Genomic DNA, 27,935 nt, shown 5'->3' with positions numbered 1-27,935 from the left:
AAAAATCAATAAAATATATTTAAAATACTATCTCTTTTTGAATTTCCAATATAATAGTATTCTTTAATATGAACTACATTCTGATACTCAGGCATACTTGAATATTCCTGAAGAGACCCCTATAAAAAAAAATTTCCTGAAAAGCAGATGCATACCCAGTTACAGATTTATATAGATCTCAAAAAGGTGAGCGCCTTGACCAATATTTAGGCCAGCAGTCGCCAACCTTTCGGACCTCATGGACCACCAGTGGTCCAAGGACCACCGGTTGGCGACCACTGCTCCAAAGGTTTCCTTAAACCAGCGGAGCCCAACCTTTCAGACCTCACGGACCACCAGTAGTCCGCAGACCACCAGTTGGCAACCGCTGATTTAGACAATTACATAATTCTGTCAAAGTGTGATTTCTAGCATCTTTATGTGGCTTCTAAATATCAAAATGTCAAATGCCCTCAATAAAGCCTTCCCGCTAAATGATCCATTCCAAATTCCCAGATCTTTCTTGGTCTCTATCAAACTCCCATTCCTTCAGCCCAACTTGCAACTGTTATAAAAACATTCTGATTCAAATGGAAAAAAACTTTTTTTTTTTTTTTTTTTTTTTGCTTTTTTCAGGGAAAAAGTCGGAGTCGGAGGGGTGCAAGAGAGGAGGGAAATAACAGTTGTCTGGCACCATAAAAAAGTGAAAATGTGTAAAGAAAGGGAGCTCATTGGCCAAAATATAAAATAAGTGCTTACACAGGCCAAGAATTGTGCTAGGTGCAGGAGATATGGTATTCAAGATAAGGCCCACCCTTGACAGAGGTTATACTAGCCAGAAAAAATAAGTAATAAAGTGGAATCAAAAAAAGTAGTATCAATAGAATACATGACCTGTGCCTTGAGTATTGGGAGGAGGACATAACTTAGTCTTAGACATCTGGGAAGGCCTCCTGTGAAGATTAGCCAAGGGCACAGCAACATTTGAGAAAAAACATGACACACTCAAGGAACTAAAAACTAGAGGATACTTTTATAAACAAAGGCAAGAAATGAGTCTAAGAGAACATGGAAGACACTATAAGGGACTCAACTTCATCTCAAAACGTAACCGTCACTGAAGGTGACTTGAGGAGCAAAGCTGTACTTCTACAAAAGTCTCTATCAGCCTACCCCACCCACTGGAAAGGTGTTCAAGAAGGGGAAGGTATGAGGAAATAACAAAAAGGGAGAGATGAACAGTACTTCAGAGACTTTGGAGTATATTCAGGCATCTTGGATTAGAGCTGCAATGCCTGGAACATAGATGCTCAATCTTATGCATCAATATCTATTATAAGCAAAAAGGAATTATAGAGATGAAGAGCAATCAAGAGATCAAACATATATTACTGTCGTAACTGAGAAGTCTTATTAAGAACTGATTTTTGTAAAACTAAAAATACAGCTCTTACTAGTTTTTGTCTATTAGCTTTTAAATAAAATTGGTTGGTTGGTAGAGTTTGTTGTTTTAAATTGGGTTCAATTTAAAAGACACTATTCACCTTGTTATACATATATCTAAGCATGAAGTCCAGTAGAAATGATTTCCCTTTACGAAAAGCTCCTGCCACGGATACTACCACTATGTTAAGATCACGAATGTGCTCCTGTAGCAATATCTGCTCCAAAGCTGCTTCATCAAGCTCAAAGTTATGGTCATCTTCATGAGCAAGAACAATCTGTACTGGACATGGTTTCTTCATAACCTCATCAGAGTTTACTAGGTTCTCATCTTCATAATCCTCACCTAGAATTTAAAAGAAGAAAAACATTACTTGAATTCCTGCATTACAAACTTTTTCTAAAGGATCACAACTAAGGCAAAATTTCAATTAACTTCCCATACCACCCTCCCACCCCACCCCCCACACACCTTATAACCATCTGAAAATATTTATAAGTGATGGTCAAGTAGAGGTTGGATTTCCCATTCCTTCTATAATAGGACCAAGAATACCAGTAAGATTTCCCACTATATCTACAATAATAAAAGTGTAATGTGCTAATTAGACAGGACAGTCGGACTACCTTCTGGACGAAGCCAGGGCTGCGAGAGCCAAGCCCCTTGGACAAATTTCATGCATTGGGTCTCTAGTATACAGATAAGCAGCAATGCTAAATATGGCTTCTATCTCAATTAAGTCTTTAACAGCTAAATGTGAACAGTAGATATTGCTGCATTATTCCATAAACAACTTTTGCTACTGTATGCACACAGAAACTAGTTGGGGGTGGGAGGATCAATTTCACCTAATAATTCACAATCCAATTTTCCTTGTTAGGTATTGCCTGAAAATTATTCCAAGTTACAAAGATTAAAATATGTATGAAATGTAAACACTTTTCATTCTGAAACTTTAGAGGGCTATGTTAAGGTCCACAGAAGTCTCCAAAAATGAGACTATGATAAAGCTAACGAGTCCCAAATTTAATTAGAGTAACCCAATAGTACATGGTAAAGCAAAGCACAGGATTAACGTTTAGTGCAGCGGTTCTCAACCTGTGGGTCACGACCACTTTGGCGGTAGAACGACCCTTTCACAGGGGTCGCCTAAGACCATCCTGCATATCAGATATTTACATTACGATTCATAACAGTAGCAACATTACAGTTATGAAGTAGCAACGAAAATAATTTTATGGTTGGGTCACAACATGAGGAACTATATTTAAAGGGCCAGAAGGTTGAGAACCACTGGTTTAGTGGAAGACAAGAAAAATGGTCAGTGAGGTGCACAGTTCTAACTTAGTTTCAGCTACCTCCGGTGTTCTTTTTCAGCCACCACCTTCAAAATTACACAGCTCGCCAAAACAGCTACATAAACTCTTCCTTGTCCACCCAGCACACCTGAAGAAAGTAACTCTTGCAGAAGAACTTTACTGAACAATGATGTGTCTCTCTCAACTGAATGGGAGTAAAAAGCCGGGACAGGCTGTAAACAGGGACAGGCTGTAAACACAGACGACAAACAGCAAAACTAGTTAAAGCCCCATTGCTACCTCTCTATAAGCCTAAACTGGCAAAGCCTCAAACTGAAATTGCTTTACTTTCAATACTCTACTCTGCTTTTGTGTCCTTTATTTCAATTAGGATTTCCACAGTAAGGATCAAAATTCAAATTTCTAACTATAAACACTATGACCAACTCAAAACCAAGGATTGTTGCCAATTAGCTGATGCTAATCATCCAGTTAAAAACCTGGAGTTGTGCTTAGCAAAAATATATGCACTCTGCTCTCCTTTTTTTTTTGGTACATTTTTTTAAATTTTGGAACTTTTTGCTTTCACTATTATCTCAAAAAAAGTAAATCACCATAATGTCAAAAATGTTTAAGTAAAAATATTGTCACTCTAGAAATAAAGCATGGCACTTTAAAGTCTACAGAAGTGAGGAATAAAAGAATATAAATTATCTTCCAAGTTCAAACTATCATGTTCAACAAAGCACAGTTGTGAAGGACAAGGAAATATAACTGAAGGAAGCATAGACCTCTAGGTCAGTACAATTACCAGTAATCTTGTTAAACGTGACAGACTGACTAACGATGTGGACAACTTGATAGAACGCCTATCCGCAAATCCATACAACTGAATCAAAGAGGCCATTTCCTTATAAAGGCACAATCTACAGTCTTCAAAATGCTTAAAAACTGAACAGGTGAGCTAGTAGAGGAGTAAGTTTTTAGCTGAAAATATTATTTGAGAAGTTTAGGAAGATAACTGACTGGCTCTGAAATTCAGTGGAAAGTATTAAGTGCCATTACAAATGCACTGTTACCTGGAAGAGAAGAAATTGCTATTTGAGATCACTGTCAACAAAACAGAATTTCTCGGAAAGTGAATGCATTAGTAAAGCCAAGAAAGAAAGAGCAATACAGAATTTCAAAGCAAACTTGGTCTGTTAGAATTTCACTCAAAATAGTTCACCAACAAAGCAGTTTCAAAGTGGAAAAGCAAGAAATCATTGAAGAAAAATTCTTCTCTAGCATTTATTACTCACAGTTTTAGAGCATCAACAAGAAAAATATGAACTAGATAGTCACTTTGGATATAATTCTAAGGTCTTTTACTAAAATAATGTATTAGTATTATATATATAATCATTACTAGATAATATGTTTATATTGGACATCGAGTTTATATTCCTAATGAATGTTATTAAAAGACTGTCCAATATTCATTTATTTTCAAGATCAAGTATGATATAGAATGAAACAGATTTCCTAAATCAAATTCCCAATTAGAAATAACACACACAGGAACCAATTAAGTAGTGTCTAAAGTCCTGCATAAATAGAATCAAGATAGTCTTCACTCTAGAAATGGGGACTACAAAAAGGCAGCAATGCACCATGATTTCAAAGACTACTAGGTGAAAAATTGATGGGATCCATCAGCGATTTTCAACTTTTTTCATCTCATGGCACACATAAGCTAATTACAAGATATGTGCAGCACACCAAAATATATTTTTGCTGCTCTGACCAAAGAAGGGTATAATTTTGATTCATTCACACCAGATGGCTATTATTGTTGACTGCTGTCATCTTTTATTTGACAATCTAAGAGAAAAGAGGTCAGTGCTCCTGACTAAATAGTCAGGTATTGCACGTTTTACAATTTCCTGCGGCACACCAGTTGTAAATCGCTGCCTTATATACAATTATAGGCACCTAATTATTTAAAAAGTCACTCTGGAGGAAAAAGGGTAGGTAATTATTACTTTTTTTTTTTTTTTGGTAAATCAATCACAAGTGTGCCTATGTTTTTGTCAGATTAGCAAAAAATATTTTTTTGGTGTGCTGCAGAATTGTAGTAATTAGTTTATGTGTGCCATGAGATGAAAAAGGTTGAAAATCGCTGCTCTAGATCTCGCTACAGGAAAGGAAATATAGGAGACACATTCACCACAACCAGAGATGGAGTCAGAAAACTCTAGAACATGGAAAATCCCATGAACAAAACTGAACAAATAAATTGCAAAGCAAAGAGGGGAGAAGGGGGAAGAGTACCTACAGAAGAGAGACTTAAGAGGCTTATCAACCACACGCAGTGTTTAAGCAAAGCAAATATAAAAAATTTCAAACAGGAAAATATGAACTCAGAATATTTGATATTAAATTATTTTTTTAGTGTGATATGTGCTATTTTTTTAACATCTTTAATCTTTTAAAGACACAAAATATTCATACAATCTGCTATTTGCTTCAAAATAATCTTGTGGGAGGCTGGCTATGAAAGACTAAATAAAATAAATTGGCCATTATACTGACAATAGTTGAATCCGGGAGATGTGTCTACACGGTTTCCTTATGTTATTCATTTCTGTACATATTTGAAGATTTCTATTAAAAGGAGGATGTTTTTGTTAAGTAGGGAGTCTAATAAAGGCTTTATTAGGAGATGAAGCAGATCTAAACATTTTTAAAAGAGAGATACAAGCCAGTGCTATTAGAAGTGGAAGAAAGTCTCTAAAATACTTTCTCAGCCTATCTTCTACTTCCACTGCATTTTGGTGATGGGAGGGGGGGGCAGGGGGGGAGACAGGAGGGTGTATGGAGAATCAAAAAAACAAAAGGTTTCCAATATATATAAGACAAGATCAAGTGACTGTAAAATTCTGTGACTACCCCACCATTCACCTCAACCCACTTCCCCAGAAATACAGTTCTAAATTCACATTAAGTCTTGCCTCCTAATACCTGGAATCAAGAACCCTACTCTAAGAAACTCATTATCAACTGGCTACCTAAAAGAAGGTACTCACTTTTTAGTAGAGAAAATTAAAAGGAATCAGATTTAAAAATCAAATCCATTAAACATCTTACAAAGAAAACTTTACGTCCTGGTGGGTTCACTGGTGAATTCTACCAAACATTTAAAGAAGAAATTATACCAATTCTACACAGACTCTTACAGAAAAAAAAGAGAAGGGACCATTTCCCAATTCATTTTATAAAGCCAGTATTATTATTATTATCCTAATACCAAAATCAGGCAAAGATATTACAAGAAAACAAAGCTATAGATCAATATCCCTCATAACAGACATAAAAATCATTCATCAAAATCCAGTATTCAGAATATATAAAGAACTTCTACAACTCAATAAGTACAATTCCATTTTTAAATGGACAAGAGATTTTAATAGACACTTCAAAGAAGATATATGAATGGCCAGTAAGTTCATGAAAATATATTCAACACCATTAAATGTTAAGAAAATGTCAATTGATAACACAATGAGTTACCACTATACCCTCACTAAAATAGCTAAAATTCATAATAAGATTGACACAAGAGTTTGTGGGAGAAATTGGCACTCACATATATTTCTGGTGAGGGTATAAAATGATACAACCACTTTGAAAAACTTTCTGGCAATACCCTATATACAGTTAAACATACACTCACCATACAACCAGCAATCACACTCCTATGTAATTAAAAGAGAAATTAAACATATGACAACAAAAGGCTTGAACACAAATGTTCATAGCAGCTTTATTCATAATGTCCATAAACTGGAAACAACTCAAATGTTGATTTACTGGAAAATGAATAAATTGTGTGTTAAATCCATACAATGGGTTACTACTTGGCAATGAAATGAATTACTGAAATACACAATGACACAAATAAATCTAAAAAGCATTATACTATGTGAAATAAGCCACATGCAAAATATTGTAATGTCTGATTCAATTTAGAAACAGCAAATCTACAAGTAACAAAGCAGATGAGTGACTGCCAGGAACAGAAGATACAGAAAGAGAACTGACTACTACTATGGACTAAACGTTTGTGTACCTGCCTCACTCAATTTGTATGTTGAAGCCCTAATTGCCAGGGTCCAGCCCTGGCAGTCCAGGGGTTCCCAAAGGTGTGGGCGGAGTCAGCGAAGAATGAAGGACACGGAGACAGTGTTCAGATGATCAGCATAGCCAGTTTCTTTATTCTCCTGTTACATCTGTATTTATACCATTTGATCCTATAAGCATGCCTCTATAGTCACATCATGGTATGTTTTGGGTCCTCCCTTGACCTTCTACAGTTCCTTGTTTCACGTCCATAGTTTCTTATCTGACCTTTGCCAAAAATCCCACCTCCATCTAGTTCTGTTGATTTTAATCCTATCTATCTATTCCAAAGGTTCCGGTTAGTTTGTTATCTCCATTCCAAGGTCACTACTCTACTGTTCTGTTAAGCTACAAGGAAGTAACTGAAAGACAATGGCCTAAGTAAAGATTATGTAGCTTAAGCGTGATTGTTCGTAGTTAAGGTGATTAACTACCCGCCTGGCACTTAGTTAAAGGGTTTTACTGATTTATTCCCTTCCTTAGTCCTGTTAATCCCTAACTCCAGGGAAATATCCCCACCTTGGGGAAACAATCTTTCTCGGGGAGGCGGCCCCGGTTAGAACACATAGTGCTAAGAAGGGGAGCAAACATATTAAGAACAGTATGCCAAGTCCCTTGAAACATATGCTGTGCAGATGTTTCCTCCCTGCAGTGACTGTGTCAAGCAACAAGGATGGACCGGCCTCTGGCACCTAATCTTCAATGTGATAGTACTTGGAGGTAGTACCTTTGGGGGATAATTAGTTCATGAGGGTGAAACCCTAATGTATGAGATTAATAAGAGACTTGGGAGACATAACGTTTCTCCACCATATGAGGATACAGCAAGAAGATAGCCATCTCCAAAACCAGAAAGAGGGCTCTCACCGGAATCTGCTGACACTTTGATTCTGAACTTCCCAGTCTCCATAACTGAGCAGTAAATATTGCTTAAGTCACTCAGTCTATGGTAATCTACACTAATAAAAGACAAACATGCTAACTGACCGTACCGTCACTATGCCCTAAGACACGCCCACCAGCCAATCAGAGCGACCATATGCAAATTAGCCCAACCAAGATGGCGGCCAGCAGCCACGGAGCTGGAGCAAGCAGGAGGCTTGGTTGCCCCAATGATGGAGGAAGCCAAGCTTCCCACTTGCCGCGGCGGGCTCTGAGCTCCACTGAAAGCAACAAAGTTTCAATTATAGAAGGTAAATAAACCCCAGATACCTGCTTTAAGCCGGCCGTGGCCACAGAGCTGGAGCGAACAAGAGGCTTCCCTCCCGCCCACCCTGGCCGGCTCTGAGCTCCACTTAAGGCAACAAAGTTTCAATTATAGAAGGTAAATAAATCCTAGAATAAAAAAAGAAAAAGAAAAAAAAGGAGAGGCTGGGAGCTTCCGTCGCTGGAGGGGCTTGGTCAGCCTGAAAACGGCCCTCAGCCCCTCACCCAGACTGGCAGGCACCCCAGTGGGGACCCCCACCCTAAAGGGGTTGTGGCCAGCCTGAAAACAGCCATAAGCCCCTCACCCAGGCTGGCCAGGCACCCCAGTGGGGACCCCCACCCTGAAGGGGGTGTGACCAGCCTGCAAACACCCATCAGCCCTCACCCAGGCTGGCCAGATACTCCAGCGGGACCCCCACCCTGATCCGGGACACCCTTCAGGGCAAACCAGCCAGCCCCCACCCATGCAAAGGGCCTCTATCCTATATAATAAAAGGGTAATATGCAAACTGACCCTAACAGCAGAAGGACTGGGAATGACTGGTCACTATGACACACACTGACCACCAGGGGGCAGACGCTCAATGCAGGAGCTGCCCACTGGTGGTCAGTGTGCTCCCACAGGGGGAGCTCTGCTCAGCCACAAGCCAGGCTGATGGCTGCCAGTACAGCGGTGGTGGTGGGAGCCTCTCCCGCCTCCTCAGCAGCGCTAAGGATGTCCAACTGCAGCTTAGGCCTGCTCCCTGCTGGCAAGTGGACATCCCCCGAGGGCTTCCAGGCTGCCAGAGGGATGTCTTACTGCCAGCTTAAGCCCGATCCCCCAGGGAGCAGGCCTAAGCCATCAGGTGGACATCCTCCAAGGGGTCCCAGACTGCAAGAAGGCATAGGCCGGGCTGAGGGACCCCCCGAATGCACAAATTTTTGTGCACCAGGCCTCTAGTTTGTTATAGCAGACCAAGCTAAGCCAACTAAAACGAATACAAGGAAACTTTTTGAGATGGAAATGTTCTACATCATGAGTGTGATGGTGGTGGTTGAGCTATTGGGATGTGTTCCGGTACCTGCTACCCAGAACTGGAATAAGTGCAATGGAAAATAACAATCTTGTTTCTATTCTTTTTGAATGTATATATAGCTCATATTTATTTCAATGTATAATATTAGAAGTGTTTGGGATCTTTCTTTATAAGTTTAGTGATGTTTTATGACCAGAAATGTGCTACAGGAATTTAACCCTTTGCGGTCGTTTGTCTACTCTCAGTCACCAAAGCTTTTTTACCGTTCCGGTCATATGTCTGCTCTCAGCCACCACAGCAAGGAACCGTACGAATCTTAACTCTATTCATTCATGTATCAGTTCATAATTTCTCTGAAAGCTCTTAAGTGTCTAAGCGACCTTGTCACGAACCAAAACATTGCCCCGACAAATCAGAGATATCGAAACTCAATATAAACAAACGCGGTCGTTCCACACTCACCATGCAAAACACCATGCAAAACACCATGGCGAGTCAGTTGCCTTTTGAGAGTGAAGAAATCGATAAGCTTTGGAGATACTTCGCAGAATTTCAAATAAAGCTTTACAAATTACATTTAACTGTAATTAGGCATTCTCGCTTGTTAAGATATTTCAAAATAATACTCCAAAACGGCAAAAAGAAAGTTACCGAAAGAAGTGTACTGCGAATCTGAAAGTAACAATGAAGAGTTTTATTTTGGCACCTTGAATACTGACTCTGACGTAGAAAGTGATAACGTTTGTAGTGATTCTACTAGTGGTGACGTAGTTCCAAAAAAGAATTAATAAATCTTGTTTATCCTTCATAATCTTGCATGTTATGTATCACTGCTCTTTCAATGGAAATTAATTCTGACCAGTACGACACCCATGTCCAAATTTAATACGACCGCAAAGGGTTAACTCTTGTTTATTATCAATTAGCTTACGGTAAACTTGATTATGCTATATGTAATTTCACTGCAGCTTTAAGAATCCATCAAAATTAAGTAAGAACTTGCTGTACTTAAAATTAAATCTAACATATCACTCACAGGGGTTTTGGACATTATGTAGCCAAACTCACCCATTTTAAAGATAAGGAAAACACATGCCTAGACCACTAAAGGGCCAGGTCTTACTAATTTAGTATTATTTCCTCTATAGCAGTGCTTCACAAACTGTTAACATGCACATGAATCACCTGGGGATCCATGTTCTGATTCAGTAAATCCAGGGTAGAGCCTGAAACTGCACACTTCTAACCCCAACATACCAACACTGCTGGTCCACAGGAAGTAAGAGTACCCAGGATCACAATATTTCCAAGTGTTTAGTATGTAAATATCATTTTATTTCATTTCATGTAGTTTCAAGTGATGTTAAAGTTCCCACAGAAGAAAAATGTTTAAGCTCAACTATAATCATCCATTCTTTCTGGGAAACCGCTAATACTATGACACAACTAACCATCCATTCTGGCTACCTACTTTAAAAATGTAAATGTAAAAAATATTTTAATATGTTGACATGATATATAGCTAGAGTTGAAAACTACTGGTAAGGAATTATCATCAGTCACCTGGGTTAACTTTTATAGTAGTGCTCTACTTCCCTGCCCCGGCCCCAAATAGGTACTACCTAGAGCCGTGGTCCGCAAACTGCGGCTCGCGAGCCACATGCGGCTCTTTAGCCCCTTGAGTGTGGCTCTTCCTAAGCCTTAGGAGTACCCTAATTAAGTTAATAACAATGTACCTACCTATATAGTTTAAGTTTAAAAAATTTGGCTCTCAAAAGAAATTTCAATCGTTGTACTGTTGATATTTGGCTCTGTTGACTAATGAGTTTGCCGACCACTGGCCTAGAGTAAGACAGACAAAGACTTGGACTTCAATAAACTATGTTTTTGAAAGAAAGAAGCTATTAGCCAATCAATTACTAGCAAAAAAAAAAAAAAAAGGTTTTAACTATTTGCTCCTATAAAATAATGTTATTAAAGAACTTATGAAGTTAAACTTCTCTCATATGAAACTGGAACTATAATGCAAATTGCCAAAATAAAAACTTTACAGACTCCTGCAGAGGAACTATTAACAATGTCAGACATCAGATATGTGGGGGAGAAAGAAGTTTACCCTCTTTCTAGAGTCTTACAGCTGGTCTATTTAAATTGATTTGAGACCCAAAAAAATAACCAAATTTAATTATATATTGATATGGGAACCCCTACAAGCATGACAGGTTCAGAGACAGAAAGTAAAATGAAGTGTATATGGCAGCCTAAGCCAAGAAATGAGGTAAGATGCCTTGAGGCTTCAGAGGGGAGAAAGGTCATTGACAGGACGGTAAAAACAGAGGCTCAGTAAGTAGAAGTTTGCCCTGCCCTATAGATAAGCCATAAAAGGTTATCTCTGGTAATAACTCTTATTGTGAGCAAGGCCCCCAATTCAGATTCTTCTAGGTCAGTGGTCGGCAAACTCATTAGTCAACAGAGCCAAATACCAACAGTACTTCTTCAAAATAGACTCGCCCAGGCCGAAAGCCTACTTCTGCACATGGGCCACAAAGTTTTGTGGAAGAGCCACACTCAAGAGACCAAAGAGTCGCATGTGGCTCACGAGCCGCAGTTTGCCGACCACAGTTCTAGGTAATTAAGGAGGGGTAGGGTCGCCCTAACTGGTTTGGCTCAGTGGATAGAGCGTCGGCCTGCAGACTGAAGGGTCCCTGGTTTGATTCCGGTCAAGGGCATGTACCTTGGTTGCGGGCACATCCCCAAGTAGGGGGTGTGCAGCAGGCAGCTGAATCGATGTTTCTCTCTCACTGGTGTTTCTAACTCTCTATACCTCTCCCTTTCTCTCTGTAAAAAATCAGTAAAATGTATTTTTTTAAAAAAGGAGGGGTAGGGTCTCAACTGCCTTCAGCACAAAATAATTCATTGGCCAAACTGGCACATCTTGGGGAGGCCTGTTCTGAGCTCCTTCAGATAATGTCCCTCATTAGCTTTACCCCTTTGACCAACAAGACCATCCTAAATCACCAAGTTTTAAAAATGCTTTTAAAGAGTATATGATGTAGTTCATCTCCTTCTTTCATTACTATCAAGTCAAGAGATAAACAAAAAGTGGTTTTCCTATAAGATTTACATATTATTTTGCACTTGAAATCTGTTTCCATAGTAACCAGCACTGATGCAACAGAATTTCTGCTGTTCCCATTTTAAGAATACTGAATCATAAAAATTCTTTCATGCATTTATCTAAATAGATGAAGAAAAATGTAAAATAGATTACAAATATATCAGCTAAAAGTATTTTCCCAAAGCTTATCATCAAATATTAAGTACTTCTTAAAGAATACATTTGGATATCAGCGTACTTTGAGATAAAAAATATTTTTCAACTGAAATTAATTTTAAATTAGATATTTTAAATGAGGCTGGAGTTTATAAAGCAATTTTGTTGGCTAGTTAAAAGATGCTACAATGAGTAATGAATGGCTCATGGGACTCTGCACAACAACACAAATTCAGAAAAATTCTATTTAGGCTCTGCAACTTAAGAGTCCTCATTTAGGTTCTTCTCTATTTTCTTCTAAAGGAAAGTCTTGCAAAAAATCTCACCCAAGTCACCCCAAGACTCTTGCATCTGCTCTTTCTTTGGGGAGTGGGGGTATACTTTTGCTCCCTGGTCCAAATTTTTAAACAATCAAAGTACACAGTAGTGAAACTTTTTAAATTTAATTTTTAGGTAACTCTGTTCATATGCTAGAGGAATTCTTACACATATGCACATGAAGAAAGAGACAAGGTCTCTTGTTTCCTGAAGCATTGTTTGTAACAGTAAAAATAAAAATTGGAACCTAAATATCCACGAATAAACCATGAAATAGAGAATTGAAATTATGAATAAGATCTAAATGTGCACACATGGATAAACCTCAAAACCAATGTAAAATGAAAAAAAGTGAAGCCACAAGTACATAGTTTAAGCCACTTACTAAAAAAAAAATTTTAATATGCCACAATACTATGTATTATTTAGGGAAAATATATAGACATTTTACAGAACTATTTAAAAACCAGGAAACATATATATCACTTCCAGAGAGGCTTGTATCTGTGGGGGAAAGGAAGGAGAGAGATGTTGGGAGAACCCTTCAACCACACAGTGACACTTTATTTCTCTTTTTAAAAAAAGGATTCTAAACAAACATGGCAAATATTAACAGATCTATGCAATGGACATTTGGGCATCTATTACAGTTTCCTGTCATTTTTATAAGTTTGAAATGTTACAACTGTTTTTAATGAAGTATTTTAAACTGCTTCAGAATTTACTTTCACTGAGACTCTTATGATTCTGACTTATGCCAGGCACCGTCACAGGAAACCTCTCAACAACCCTGTGTTTTAACAATTATTCCCATTTTAGAGAGAAGGAAATGCGGATATTCAAACAAGTTTAAAATTTCTTTTTCTTGAAGATTCTACAGCTAAAAGTAGTAGTATATGCATCAAGATTTCTACCTTGGTTTTTATATTAAGCCCAAGCTGTTTCCTATACCAAACTGCCTTTAAATGTTATAGGACCAACCACTGTTCTCAGGTGGTACAGCCATAGAAAGGAGACTAAATCAGTCCTACTTTTGAATTATGCTTTTCACTTAAATCCCTGATATCAGCTCATCCATTCTTTTTTTATTTTACTTTTATTTTTTTATTTTTGGTTAATCCTCACCAGGATTTTTTTTTTCTATTGATTTTTTAGAGAGAGTGGAAGGTAGGGAGGGAGAGGGAACGAGAGAAAAACATAGATCTGAGACACAACAATTGATTGGTTGCCTAACACACCCTGACCCAGGGCGGGGAAGAACCCAGTTACATGCCCTTGTTTGGGAATCAAAAACAAGACCTTTCAATCCACAGGCCAACACTCTAACCACTGAGACAAGCCAGCCAGGGCATCATCCATTCTTGTTGTCAGTAAAAAAATAACAAATACAGATTATTTGTGGTTTAAAGGGTTTTATTTTGTCTGGGCGAAGTGCATTGGTAAACATCTAGTATTCTAGATTTCTAGATCCTTAAAGTTCTGAGTCATACTGGATTTTGTGACAAAAACTAGAATAACTAAAATAATCAAAACTACAGATACACATAACTCTTCTCTACAGATCAACAGGAAAATATTTGCTATGGAATGGTCAATTCATCTGTAATTTAATTATACATGGGACTAAAACTGAGTTACACTGTCAGTATTTAATTAGGTACAGCCACACAATAAAACTGTGAGTCCCATGCACTCTAAAGCTTAACATGTTAAACGCCTTGTCAGTCACCAGTGACTGACACTATACTTTCCATCCCGAAGACAAGACAGGCTGGGCGCTTAACATGTTAAGAACCACCAGGGTGGCTTGTTTAGAATACAGATTCTTGTACTTCTCGTCCAGTGCTGAGACAGCCGATTAGATATGGGGTCCAGTAATCTACCTTTATAAAAACACTGCACTGAAAACCACCAAGGTAATTTTGATTCAGGGGACGATAAGAACACAAGTGGAAGGTATATAAGTCTTGATTCTCTCAATAAATATTCACTGAACACCTGCTAATATGCAAATCGACCAAACAGCAGAACAACCGGTAGCTATGACGCGCACTGACCACCAGGGTGCAGATGCTCAACGCAGGAGCTGCCCCCTAGTGGTCAGTGCACTCCCACAGGGGGAGTGCTGCTCAGCCAGCTCACAGCTGGCGAGCATGGTGGTAGTGGCGGTGGTACCCCCGCCTCCATGACAGCGCTAAGGATGTCCAACTGCTGGCTTAGGCCCCCTCCCCACGGGAAGCGGGCCTAAGCCGGAAATTGGACATCCCCTGAGGGCACTGGCTGGGCTGAGAGATTCCCCCGAGTGCATGAATTTCATGCACTGGGCCTCTAGTAATAGCATAATATCTCTATAATCTTCAAAATCACTTTGTGGGGGTAGCAATGAGTTTCCTGTTTGTATAAAGGATACTGAGGCTTAGATTAAGCAATCTGCAAGGACATAACATTTTAAAGTAATCAAGTAGGGATACACACCCAGGTCTTTATAATAGTCAAATCCATCATCTTCCAACTGTGCCAACCAAACAAGTTTGTTGAATAAACTCAAAGCTGAATTCTTATGTGCTCAAGACTTTCAGAAAATTGAAAAAAGTTACCAAAAATACAATTTGTTGCCCAGGCCCATGAACCTGGAGGTCACAGTTCTATTCCCAGTCAAGGCACATGCCCGGGTTGCCAACTTGATCACCAATAGGGGGGGGTGCAGGAGGCAGCCAATTGATGTTTCTTTCTCACCCATGTTTCTATCTCTCTATCCCTCTCCCTGCCTCTCTCTAAAATCAATAAAAATATATATTTTTAAAAAAGAATCAACCCATGAACGCATAAATAAGCGAACCAAAAAACCAATGTTTCTCTCTCTCAAATCATTAAAAAGTTTTTTTAAAAAATACAACTTTTTAACAAAAAGGAGAGGGGTATATCTCATTTTTATAACAAATTTTGGCATACAGTTATTTTTCCCATTACTTTCTTCAAAAATTTCCTTGTCAAAACAATCATTTATACAGTCACCCATTTGGGAAACAATTCTTTTTCATTCATAAGCTTTATTGAAGGGAAAATTTTAAGTTCTACACTTTTAAAATATAAAATGCAGAAGCATTTGGGATCTTGCTCTCTAGCATATGTCATCAGTCAGTTTGGGCTCAAATAAACTCTAAATAAATAAATAATAAAATAAAATTTTATTTGCCCACCTTTGGTAAGATATGCATATATATTTATATGTAATATAAATAAATGTGTAACTCACTAGTTCATATTCACTAACACAATGACTTATACGATGTGTCATGAGTAAGTGAGGAAGGTCCCCACCCTACATACCTCAAGCCAGTAATTAGAGAGCAAGGCACTATGCTAGATACTAGAGATGTATAATTTGCTAATAATAATCCTAACTCCTAAGGTTTGAACACAAACAAGCATAAAAGAACAGTATAAAGAAAATGCTATATTGACTATTTAGGGTTATTAATGAAGACATCCTGGAGAAGGCGGCATCCCTCTGAGCCCTGAAAATCAGATTAAGGCTAAACTTAAAAGTTTAGGCTAAGAGTACTGGCATTATCCTGAAGAGAGCCACGGAAAATTTTGAAGCAGAGGAGTGATAAGATCAAAACTGTGTTAGAAAGATAAGGTGAAAGTGATGAGTGAGTAAGAAGTGTAATGAGAGTCTAAAAACAGAGAAATCAGATATAAGGCAACTGGAAGAGACTGAGAATAAGGTGAGAAGCACAAAGTGAGGAGGTGACAGTAAATAGAGAAAGTGATGCATGTAAGAGCTAGCTAGTTCAACCTCCTTCTTTGGACTAGGCAACAAATAACACTAAATTACTCCATATTTTTTATGAGACATTCTCTTTCTTATAAGCCTTTATAAAGCAACAATGCATTAAATTTCTATTTTCAAAAGTATTTTTGATACAGTGGCTACAAAGTTTTGTAACACAGGGGACAGGAATCCAAAGTCAGAGTAGGTTTCCTTGACTCAGACAAATAGTTTAAACATTCCCTTTTTGGCCCCCCAAAATTAACTCCATAGTAAGTCAAAAGATATTAACCCCACAAAAGAGCTATTGACATTTGGGATAACCAGTTAGGAAAGGAGTCACTAAAATTAATAACAACAATGCACACAGAACCCAAGCTTAAATTTAGAATAGGGTTTTCATGACAAATCTCAAATTGGTATCTATCTGCCAAGACTCTGGAAATAAGAAGCTTAAGTTCCATTTTGCCACAACACTCTACCTCAGATGACTTGTTAAAGCAGCAGTTTAAAAAAGGGGGGGGGGGGGAGTAAAGTATACACTCAAATCCCAAACTTGGCTCAATAAAGGCAAAATTTGTAAGGAGTAAAAAGAAGGGAAAAGTACCAAAAACCAACGTCTATCCAGCTAGATAAAATGTAACTAACTTGAGAAAACAAAAGGGATAAGAAAGTCAGAAATTCTCAGCATACTCTCCTTTCATCGTTTCTCTAGCATGGAAATTTTAAAGTACATGTCAGGATTCTTTTAAACTAGACCAGTGATGGCGAACCTATGACACGTGTGTCAGAGGTGACATGCGAACTCACTTTTTTGGTTGATTTTTCTTTGTTAAGTGGCACTTAAATATATAAAATAAATATCAAAAATATAAGTCTTTGTTTTACTATGGTTGCAAATATCAAAAAATTTCTATATGTAACACGGCACCAGAGTTAAGTTAGGGTTTTTCAAAATGCTGACACGCCGAGCTCAAAAGGTTCGCCATCACTGAACTAGACATTCCTAAAATACACCTGCTCAAAAACAGGAAGAAGGAACACATCTCCACAGTTTTTGTTTGTTTATTTTGATTGTTGTTGTTTTTTAAATATATTTTATTTATTTTTTTACAGAGAGGAAGGAAGAGGGATACAGTTAGAAACATCGATGAGAGAGAAACATCGATCAGCTGCCTCCTGCATGCCCCCAACTGGGGATGTGCCCGCAACCAAGGTACATGCCCTTGACCAGAATCCAACCTGGGACCTTTCAGTCCGCAGGCTGATGCTCTATCCACTGAGCCAAACCAGTTAGGGCTCTATAGTTCTTAAGAAGTCACATTTGGGACTGCTCAGGCAGTTTTCCTAAGAATTTTCCAGTTATTTAAATCAATTCTTTGCTCTACTGGGGTACAGGAAAACAGCCCATATTCCTCTTTTATTAAACACTAGAAGCCCGGTGCACGAAATCTGTGCACTCAGGGGGAGGGAGGGGAAGTCCTTCAGCCCTGCCTGCGTCCTCTTGCAGTGCGGGAGCCCTCAGTCGAACATCCTTAGTGCTGCCACAAAGGCCAGAGAGGCTCCCGCCGCTGCACTCACCAGCCATGAACCCAGCTTCTGGCTGAGCAGCGCTCCCACCAGGGGGTAGTTCCTGTTGAGGTGTCTGCCCCTGGCGATCAGCGCACATCATAGCAACCGGTCCTTCAGCCATTCAATCAATTTGCATATTAGCCTTTTATTATATAGGAAGGTTGCTCTAACACCATTTGTTCTTTCAACTGCCTTTCTCTAATTGTTTTTAAATACTTTTTTAAGCAATCCTTTTAGAAAAATTATTAGAAAGGAGAGACAAGTGCTTAAACTATTTTGCAAAAAGCTCCCTTACTATCTTTATCTTTCAAACTAGTACATCCTACACTACGCTCTCTTAAGACCAACCCATTTTTCAAGGCCTGACAAAGTCCACCCATCTCCATGAAGTCTTCCTCAACAACACTGGCACACAGTAATTTCTACTTCTGAAATTATAAACTTAATGATAAACTGTAATCACAAATATGCGTAAGTTCTATTTGATCTCCCATCTACATGAAAGCTTAGAACAGGAGGCTGTTCTGCACTTTTCAACATAGGTGTTCATTACAAGCAACTGCAAAGCCCTTTTATAAGGTAGGTGTCAACTTATAACATCAATGGGAAAAAAGCTAGCTCTTTGTCTAAATATGGTCGTCTATTGGCCTGTCCTTCTCCACTTCTTTACCCCCAAAAGAAAACTAATCCGTCCCATAAGGTTCTCCTTTACCCTGAAAAAGGGGTAACTTTCTACACTCAATACATGCCAAGTGCTTTTAAGACATTATCTTTTCATATTAAACTTTTAAAGTGGGGGTTTTTGTGTGTGTTTTTAGTTAAGGAAGCTGAAGCTTGGTTGTGGTGGCGATTTGAACCCAGCTCCTAAACTTTGGAGTCTACCACACTACTGGACACTGAAGCAGATGACCATAGATTCAACTCAATCCCTATTAAAATACCAACAGCATATTTCATAGTTCTAGAACAAATATCCCCAAATTTATATGGAACCAAAACAAGCCCTGAAAAGCCTGAGCAATCGTGAGAAAGAACAAAGTTGGAGGGATCACAATATCTGATATCAAACTATACTACAAACCCACTGTAATCAAAACAGCCTGGTGCTGGCAGAACAGGTATATAGACCAATGGAACAAAACAGACCTTAGAAATTGACCCACGCCAATATGGTCAACTGATAGAGACAGTGTGGGGCACATCTGTAATACTGTAAATTATAAATAAAATTTTTTTAATTAAAAAGCAAATATGAAAAGGAATTTATTGTATGCAAAAGGGCATCTATGAAAGAATAAGAGAAACACTGAGAGATGGTCAAAGAACATATACAATTAATAATTTGCATTCAGTTATCCTATTAAATTTTCAACATCAATTGTAACCAAAGATATGTAAATAAAGCAGTAAGATCTCCATTTTTACCTGTGTTGCATTTTTAAATAACGCCCACTTGTAAACAAAAGTATCTGTAAATAAGCACAAAACTAATTCTAATGGGAGACAGACTGGATACACCTTTCTGAATGGATTTACTGATGTGTGTCTTCAATCTTGAAAATATACATGCCATTTGACTCACAAATCTACTTTATAACCTATCCTAAATGTCAAGATTTATCTACACAGATGTTTAGCCAGCATTATTTACAAGAAATAACCCCACACCCAAAAAGAGGATTAGTTAAGTAGTACTTCAATGCCACTTAAGAAATCATGTTGTAGAGATTTTTTTAATCACATAGGGAAATACAATATGAAATGAAAAAGTAAATTACAAAATTACAGTAAGATCTTAATTTAGGAAAAATTACAAAAGGATATAAACTAAAAGATGTATACTAAAATGTCAGCAGTGGTTACCACTAGTTGATATGATTTTTACTTTCTTCCTTTTTATTTTGTGTTTTCCAAGTGTCTACAAAGATTATTGCTTTTTAAATTTAAAAAAATTAAACTTTTACAACAAGGTGTGAATTATCATATCACTGCTTTAGGTAAAGAGCTGTGGTCACAAACCCTGTTCCATCAATCACAAGTTTAGCTGTAACTTAAAGGCAGTAAATTTCTATCTTAAGCCAGAGGGAGGGGAGGGAGAGAAAGGTCTGAATAGAGGTGGACAAAGGGGGGGGGGGGGGGGGGTGAGACATCTGTAATAATGTCAACAATAAAAATAAAATATTAAAAAAATTTCCATCTTAACATCCAGTTGTAAGACATTTGGCATCAGCTACAATTGTTGACCTTCCCTTGACCTTCTAGCCTAAATTTAGAATTTTTTGAAAACAATATCCAAGTACACTGTCATTTTCTTGCAATACGTAAAAAGCCTCTCAATTGTAAACAAAAACTCCACGTAGCCAGTCTATATTAACATACTTATTTTAAAATTAAAGTGCTGATGAAAACAGCAATTTCTGAAGATCTAATTAATAACTGTCTTTTTTAAAAATCTAAGAACAAGGTTCATTTTCCAGCCAAGATTTCTCTCCTATTCAAAAAATCACCCTCCATTCTAATACAAGTGAACTTAATCCAACTTTTAATATCTCATAAATACATTCATTCAAATACAGAAAAAACAGCTTGTTTAGTGTGCCAATTTCACCCCCTTTAAAGAATTTAAGGAAGGCTTTAAAGCTTCAAAGTGCCTTCATAAATTATCTATTTAATAATCAAAAAAAGTTTAAAGACCAATAAGGTGATTATTAACTTTGTAGGAGGGGGGAAATGTTATTACTGAGTAATCCAAGCCTCCATTCTGAATCCATTCTGAAGGTCATAGGAAGTTTATAGAACTCAAAAGTAAGTCACTGGTCAAAATAACTATGTTCTAATCACTACTTGTGACTCTACTATAAATTATTATATAAAGGGGAAAATTTTTTTATTGATTTGAGAGAGAGAAGGGAAGGGGGGAGAAAATCATCCATTTGTTGATTCCACTTATTGATGCATTCATCAGCTATTTCTTATATATGATAATAATTAGTGTGGTATTAAGTCAATCATTTTTTAGTAATTCTTGTGCATAACAGACCATCGTTAGATTTTGCATGTTTACTGTTTAAAAAGCACTCTACTTGGAAACTGTCATGACCTTAACTAAAAAATGAATTCATATTGAATCTTGTAATTGAAATAAGCAATTTCAGAAGACTATTTTGCCACATGAAGTGATCCTCTAAAATGCAAGTTTATTAAAATGACAGAAGTATGGATGTTTATTTTTATCTTATAAAAAACTAAACAAGGACCTTTCAAGTCACCTATTTTACAAATTAATTTTTCATTCAAAGTCTCCTCTTAGATAACCACAAATTATAGTAATAACTACCATTAATAGAATGTTTTCCATTGGGTTAAGCATTTTTATCACATTTAACACTCACAATACCCTAATCATGAACACATTATCACCATTTTACACATAAAGTTAAAAATTTACCTACCACCCTTGTCCAAACTAAACCTCTGTCCACATTACAGAAAAACAATTAGAAGAGACTTTCTGGTTGCAAATAAACACATATAAATAATAGCACAAGTAGTCAAATTGGCATTTCCTTACATATCTATTACTGTGTCTTAAGCACAGACAACTTTACAATTTACAAAGCACTTGTACCCCGTCATCTCATTTGTTTCCCATAGCAGCCCTGTTAGGGGATTATCATCACTCCCATATGTCATAGGCTTCGAGGACCAGAGAGTTGAAGTGAAGTCACTCAGGTTTGGATTCCTCCTCCTTTTTCCATACACCATCTTTCTTCTCTATGGTTAAAGAAACATAACCCCCACAATCTGCGTATTATGCAATAAAAAGATGAATGTATGAGAGATCTAGATAAGCAACTTTCATCAGTTACATTCTTCACCAAGTTCATAGAGTTACTGGTTATTTTGATGCCAACCATAGAAATACAAATTATGTAAGTAAATTTTGTTAAGTTGGCACATTAGCAAGGGAATCCCCTAGATTCTACTTGTATTGGCCAGAAGGCTAAACCCAAAGTCAGTGAAAAGTACAAACTATCTCCTTGTGTAAAAACAGGATGTATACACTAGTCCAGCCTTGGGCAAACTACGGCCCGCAGGCAATAAAACTATTGAAATAAAAGACCGTACCCTTTTATGTAATGATGTTTACTTTGAATTTATATTAGTTCACACAAACACTCCATCCATGCTTTTGTTCCGGCCCTCCCATCCAGTTTAAGAACCCATTGTGGCCCTCGAGTCAAAAAGTTTGCCCACCCCTGCACTAGTCTTTCATGACTTAACAGTTGTTTCAAATAGACATCTGCCCATAAAATCAACTACCTTATAGCCATTTGCTCCAGAGTGGGTATTGAGTGTGTCTTCCTATATACACACATTTCTACTCAAGTTTAGCAAATATGTGTACACCCAAACACACAGAGTTGTGGTTAGTAATAACTGGAAAAATCATTTTTAAAATACAGTAGTTATCTTGGCTCTGCATTTATGAAGACTTCGTGCTTCTCAATGTGCACAAGCAAAATTGTTCTATTTAATTACTTCTACTTCTTTCTACAATATCTACCATTACCCTTTCTACTTTAAAATTCCCCACTCCTGCCCTGGCCAGTGTGGTTCCACTGGTTGGAGCATTGTCCTGTAAACCGAAAGGTCGTGGGTTCAATTCCCAGTCATGGCATACATATACATAGGTTGAGGGTTCGATTCCCCGGTTGGGGCGAATATTATCCAATTATGTTTCTCTCTCTCTCGCTCCCTTCTTCCCTCTCTCAAGTCAATAAACATAACCTCAGATGAGGATTTTTTTAAAAAAATTTTTAATTTCCCACTTCACTTAGTGACTTGCCCCATCTTTACTTTTTTTTTCTAATCCCCACCCAAGGATATGTTTTTATTGAGAGAGAGAGAGAGAGAGAGAGAGAGAGAGAGGGAGAGAGAGAAGAGAGAGAGAGAGAGAGAGAGAGAGAGAGAGAGAGAGAGAAAGAAAGAAAGAAAGAAAGAAAGAAAGAAAGAAAGAAAGAAAGAAAGAAAGAAAGAAAGAAAGAAAGAAAGAAAGAGAAACATCGATGTGAGAAATGAGAAACATCAATCAATTCAAACCTGCAACTTAGGATGTGCCGTGACCGGAAATCGAATCTGTAACCTTTTGGTGTACCAGCGGACACTCCAGCCAACTGAGCCACCCATTACTTTTTAACAACCCTATCTTCTCATTGATATGATATCAGACTTCAAAGTTTTACCCAGTCATCTCTAATTGTGATAATTTTCAATGAAGAAAGGCCTCCTACTTTCTCTAAGTAAGAGGGCCTCTGAGTAGTTTCTGTGACAAGTCACAATCATTCCCTCTAATAGGGAAACTTAATTCCCTCACAGAAAGATTTTCAAAGAAAATAAAATCAAAGCCAGATGTTTAAAGTACTTTATAAAGTAACAAGTATTATCCTATTGCCATCGTATTTTCAGGTTAATGGGGTTTTTTCTGCTAGCCATTTTTAAAGCTATCAGAGAAAGCCGTCAACCAGAGTCTTCTGTACTAAGGGTGCTAAGAGTAAAGGATCGGAAGAAACTTACATGAGTAATGAATTCATTGGGGAATCAAGTTCAATTACTTTATATTCCCAACTATCTTCCTTAAGTTAAATAATGTCCGGAAAGTTTGTAAACACACTTGAACTTTGAAATTCCAAAATGGGTCAGGTCCCCAGTAGCTCGCCGTGATCGTATAGTGGTTAGTACTCTGCGTTGTGAAATTCCAAAATGGTTATAGAGACTACAGTACTATTACACTTTTAAAAAGAAAAGAAAAAAAAAAGGCTGTTTCTCAGCACCCACCCCAGGGAAAACCTCCTTTGGTAAAAGCTGTAAATGACCATTACAAAAGTTTAGCTTTTATTCCCATCCCTTACATTTCTAGCTCTTACATTTGAGAGCCTGCCTGCTAAATGGCTTTGCTTACAATTTTATGTCAAACAGGTCTTCACTGGGGCACAATTTTTTTTATGTATACTGCTACTAAGTGTTGCAATTTTTAAAACATGTTTTGCCCCACAGGCCTGGCTCAGTGGTTGAGTGTCTACCTAGGAACCTAGGTCAGGGTTCAATTCCTGGTCAGGGCACATGCTCAGTTTTCTGGCTCGATTCCCAGTGTGGGGCGTGTAGGAGGCAGCCAATCGATGATTCTCTCTCATCACTGATGTTTCTATCTCTCTCCCTCTCCCTTCCTCTCTGAAATCAATAAAAATATATTTTTAAAAAATAAAAAGAGTAAAACCATGTCTTAGAACTACAGGATCAAACTAGATGACAGTCTTCCAGGCAGCTGCTTACTATCAGACAGATGGAAAAATCACAATTTTGGAAAAATTCTAACAATTTTAAGAAATTATTTTTACTTGTGAATATTCAAAAACTTTATCCTAAAGTTACAGAACAGTAGCAAACGAAAAAGGAATTCCAAAATAGGTGCACTCTAATTAAGGCCAGAATAATCTCATTTTAAACTTGTTCCTTATAATAAATTACTCTAAGACAGTTCCTTCCTTCCCCAAAAAAATAATTTCAAAGGATTTCCAAACTTGACTAATTAGGTTTAATCACATCTACATACATCCTATCATCCTACAAAGTCATTAAAATATGAGTGTTAATGCTTTATAAAGATCCTACACTTCCTAAAAGAGTAAGCATTTCTCTTAAAAGAGACACGAAGCACCTTCCTAAGACTGAACTACTGGAGTTGCACCTGACTCACCCCAACTTAGCTCTTCAACTTTACTCATCCAGAAAGCAGAGGGAGACAAAGAGTTTCTACAGTCGAAAACAGATGAGTCCCTATTCATTCGCCTGTTTGCTCTTCCTTTAAACAAAAAATCTTAACAAGTTATTTGGTTTCTAATGTAGTAATGGGTGACTCAGAGCAAATGAGCAGGGAGAGGGACTGTTTTAGGCGTTCATTTGCTAGGAATGACTATCAAGTGAAGGCTAACTCTAGAATAAGGAGAGAGAAAATGCTACAATCTGTGAGCAGCAGACTGAGCATTTAATAAATGGTGAGCGTGTTTGTCCAGTTTTAAGGATCCCATCTCTTCTCAGTGTACCACAGCATAAGAACGATGTTCATGGCCACAACTGAGTAAAAACTTACGCTTCTGATTAGACGAGTACACAGAGAAATAGATATACAGACAGACACACACACACATCCCTTAGGGTCCAAAAGCGCTAAATTAACCAATCCATCTGCAATGCCAATTACTTGAGAATCCCAACCAGAAGAGATCTAGGACAAAACTTCCTTTTATTTATTTATTTATTTATTTATTTATTTATTTATTTTTCCTGTGTAAACAGTTCTGCCATGTGCTTTGGTTGGCAGGTAATACTAAAATAAGCTTTATTTCCTGGTTTTCTTTTCCCTTACCAAATCACTACCATCTGGCATCACCTCCGACACGTCCCAGGGCTACCGTGAATGCAGAAGTGCATTTCCCAGAAACTTTTCTATTTAAGTGAGCCTTCATCGTTACTATTTTATCAAAACGTTTTACATTTCATCTCACACACACACACAAAAAAAATCTTAAATCAGATTCTGGGAAGAGAGAACTCTGTTAACTGCACTAAATATGAACTCGCGATTTTCAAACTCTTAACCTTATGCCATGGCCGGACTGCCCTCACTGCAAGCTTTTACGATTTATATAAAAGCCTTTAAGTACCATCAAAATTCCCAGACCGAACTCCATGTGTTCAGCTCGCGCTACGGTGGAAGAGCAAATGCTGACCTCCGAAATAGAGGGGTGCTGTCGGTGAGAGGGGCGCAGCGCCCGCGTCTCGGGGGGCAGGGGCGTTGCTCGCACTCGCGGTGGTAACAGCAATTCAGCAAAACCCGGGAGCCAGGGGTCAGGTGACCTCGCACCGGACACGCTCCGTCGGAGGGTCTGAGCGGCTGACGCGGGCCCCAGTTTGACAACCAAGTCTGGACTCGCACCCTGGCCACGCGCCGCCGCGCCCAGGGGTGCAAGGGCCGAGGGGCCGGGCACGCGAGCGCCGGGCGCAGCCTGGCCCACGGGCGGCGCTTCCCTCCGGGAAGGTGCCCGGAGAGCGTCCCGACCCCGCAGCGAGGCGTCCGCTCCCCGCGCGCGCTCCTCCTCCGCGGGGCCGGGCCCGTCCCTCCCGGGTCACCCGGCCGCCCGTTCCGCACGCGGGACACGGCAGCGAGCGCCCGCGGGTGACAGGTCGCCCCGCCGCGCCCCGACCTCTCCGGGACCCAGCCCCGCCGCCGCCCGCCCCGCGCCAGGGTCCTCGGCCCCGGCTCAAGGCCGCCCCCTCGGGTCGGGGCGGACGCAGCGGCAGCCACGCGGCGGGCAGGGGGCCGGGCCGGGCGCAGACGCGCGCCTCCCGAGCCCCGACAGCTGCGGGAGCTGCGGCCGCCGGGCGCCCTTTCAGGCCCCGCGCGGCGGGAGCGCGGGGCGCGGCGGGGGTAGGCCCGGCAGCGCGACAGCCCGGCTGCCCGGCACGGCGACGGGAGGAGAGCCGAGCGGCCGCGGCCACGACCCCGCCGCCTGCAGCCGGAGCCCGCGCGCCCAGCGGCCCGCGCCCGCCCCCCGGCCGGACCCCGCGGCCTCCGCCCACCGCCCGTACCTAGCGAGGTCGTGGACGAGACGTGGTTAACCTCGGTGCCGGGGTCGCTGGTCCGCCGCCGGCGCCGCAGCTCCAGGTGCGGCTGCTGCCTCCGCGCCACCTCCTCCCCCTCCGCCATCTTGTACCGATTTAAAATTAACTCCCCACTGACGTCAAACGGCGCCGCCGCTTTATCAACCTCCCGGGAGCCGGCGGGTCCTAGCGCCGCCCTCCGCCTCGCCTCCCGGTCCTCGCCACGCCCCTCGGCGCCCTGGCTCCGCCCCCGCTCCGCGGGCCGGGCGAGGGGTTTGCCTCGCCTTTCCCTTCTGGGAGGAATTGGGCGGCGCCCCCAGCGCCCGGTCTCACCCCCCCGCAGCCCGGGGATCTGTGTCCACTCCCTTAGCCCTGGGCTGCAGGAAACCCAGGAGGCATCTCCTTGGGACCAAGTCCCTCCTCCCCAATTCCCTAAACCCATTCTCTTGACAACTTTTCTCCATAATCTTGGGAGCCCTGCACGTGAGGTTGCTTCCCCACTCCTTTCCTTCTCACCTTTTCATCACCCCTCCTCCTCCACAGCTATTCCCCTCCTCCCTCCCTGCCACCCCGCCCTCACCCCCAGCTATTGCTTGCGCCCTGCTTTCCCTTTTGATTCCCCCACACCCCCCAAACCCCCCATACACACACGCACACACACACACACACACACACACACACACAGGTCCCTGATGTTGCTTCCCCTCCACACACCATCCTATGGTTCCTTTGCAATACCTCCATTTACTTGTAAGACCCTCCCCTATCTTCTTAAGTGTGCATACCCTTGCCCTCCAGCCGCTAGCACCTTGCAGGGGCAAGCCCAAAAGCTCTCCAACCAGAAAATGAATTTTAGCAGATCCGAGTGATGAACTTTCTTGTAGGGATCCAATGACTTCCTGTAAAAAGTTCGGGTCACTTTTTAAAATAGTCTGTGGGCCCTGGCCGGGTAGCTCAGTTGGTTGGCACATCCTCCCAATAAGCCAAGGTTGTGGGTTTGATCCCTGGTCAGGGCACATCCAAGAATCAACAGATGAATGCATAAATCAGTGGATCAACAAACAGATGTTTCTCTCTCTCTCTCAAATCAATCAATTAATAAACAACTTTTAAAATAGCCTGTGGAGCAGGGGTCCTCAAACTTTTTAAACAGCGGGCCAGTTCACTGTCCCTCAGACCGTTGGAGGGCCGGACTATAGTTTAAAAAAAAACTATGAACAAATTCCTATGC

The 27,935-nt window shown here is 39.9% G+C and overlaps 1 protein-coding gene across 9 annotated transcripts in view; it reads right to left on the bottom strand.

Moving 5' to 3' along the window:
- The window catches only part of ATL2 (atlastin GTPase 2), a 50,550-nt gene extending 23,701 nt beyond the window's left edge, over positions 1 to 26,849 (bottom strand). For 7 of the 9 annotated variants that reach the window (XM_059660074.1, XM_059660073.1, XM_059660075.1 and 4 more), the window contains exons 1-2: positions 26,693 to 26,849; positions 1,524 to 1,768 (exon numbers count right to left, since the gene is read on the bottom strand). In XM_059660074.1, coding sequence (XP_059516057.1) covers positions 1,524 to 1,768; positions 26,693 to 26,810 — 363 coding nt within the window. In that variant the 5' untranslated portion in view covers positions 26,811 to 26,849. Of the gene's footprint in view, positions 1 to 1,523; positions 1,769 to 21,671; positions 21,818 to 26,692 lie in introns of all 9 variants that reach the window. The other 2 variants (XM_059660080.1, XM_059660081.1) reach the window with 2 other exon arrangements.
- Between the last annotated feature and the right edge of the window lie 1,086 nt (positions 26,850 to 27,935).

Source organism: Myotis daubentonii, chromosome 12 (assembly GCF_963259705.1).
Source record: "Myotis daubentonii chromosome 12, mMyoDau2.1, whole genome shotgun sequence".
NCBI classification, from domain to species: Eukaryota; Metazoa; Chordata; class Mammalia; order Chiroptera; family Vespertilionidae; genus Myotis; species Myotis daubentonii.
This window is presented reverse-complemented; position numbering and strand designations above follow the sequence as displayed.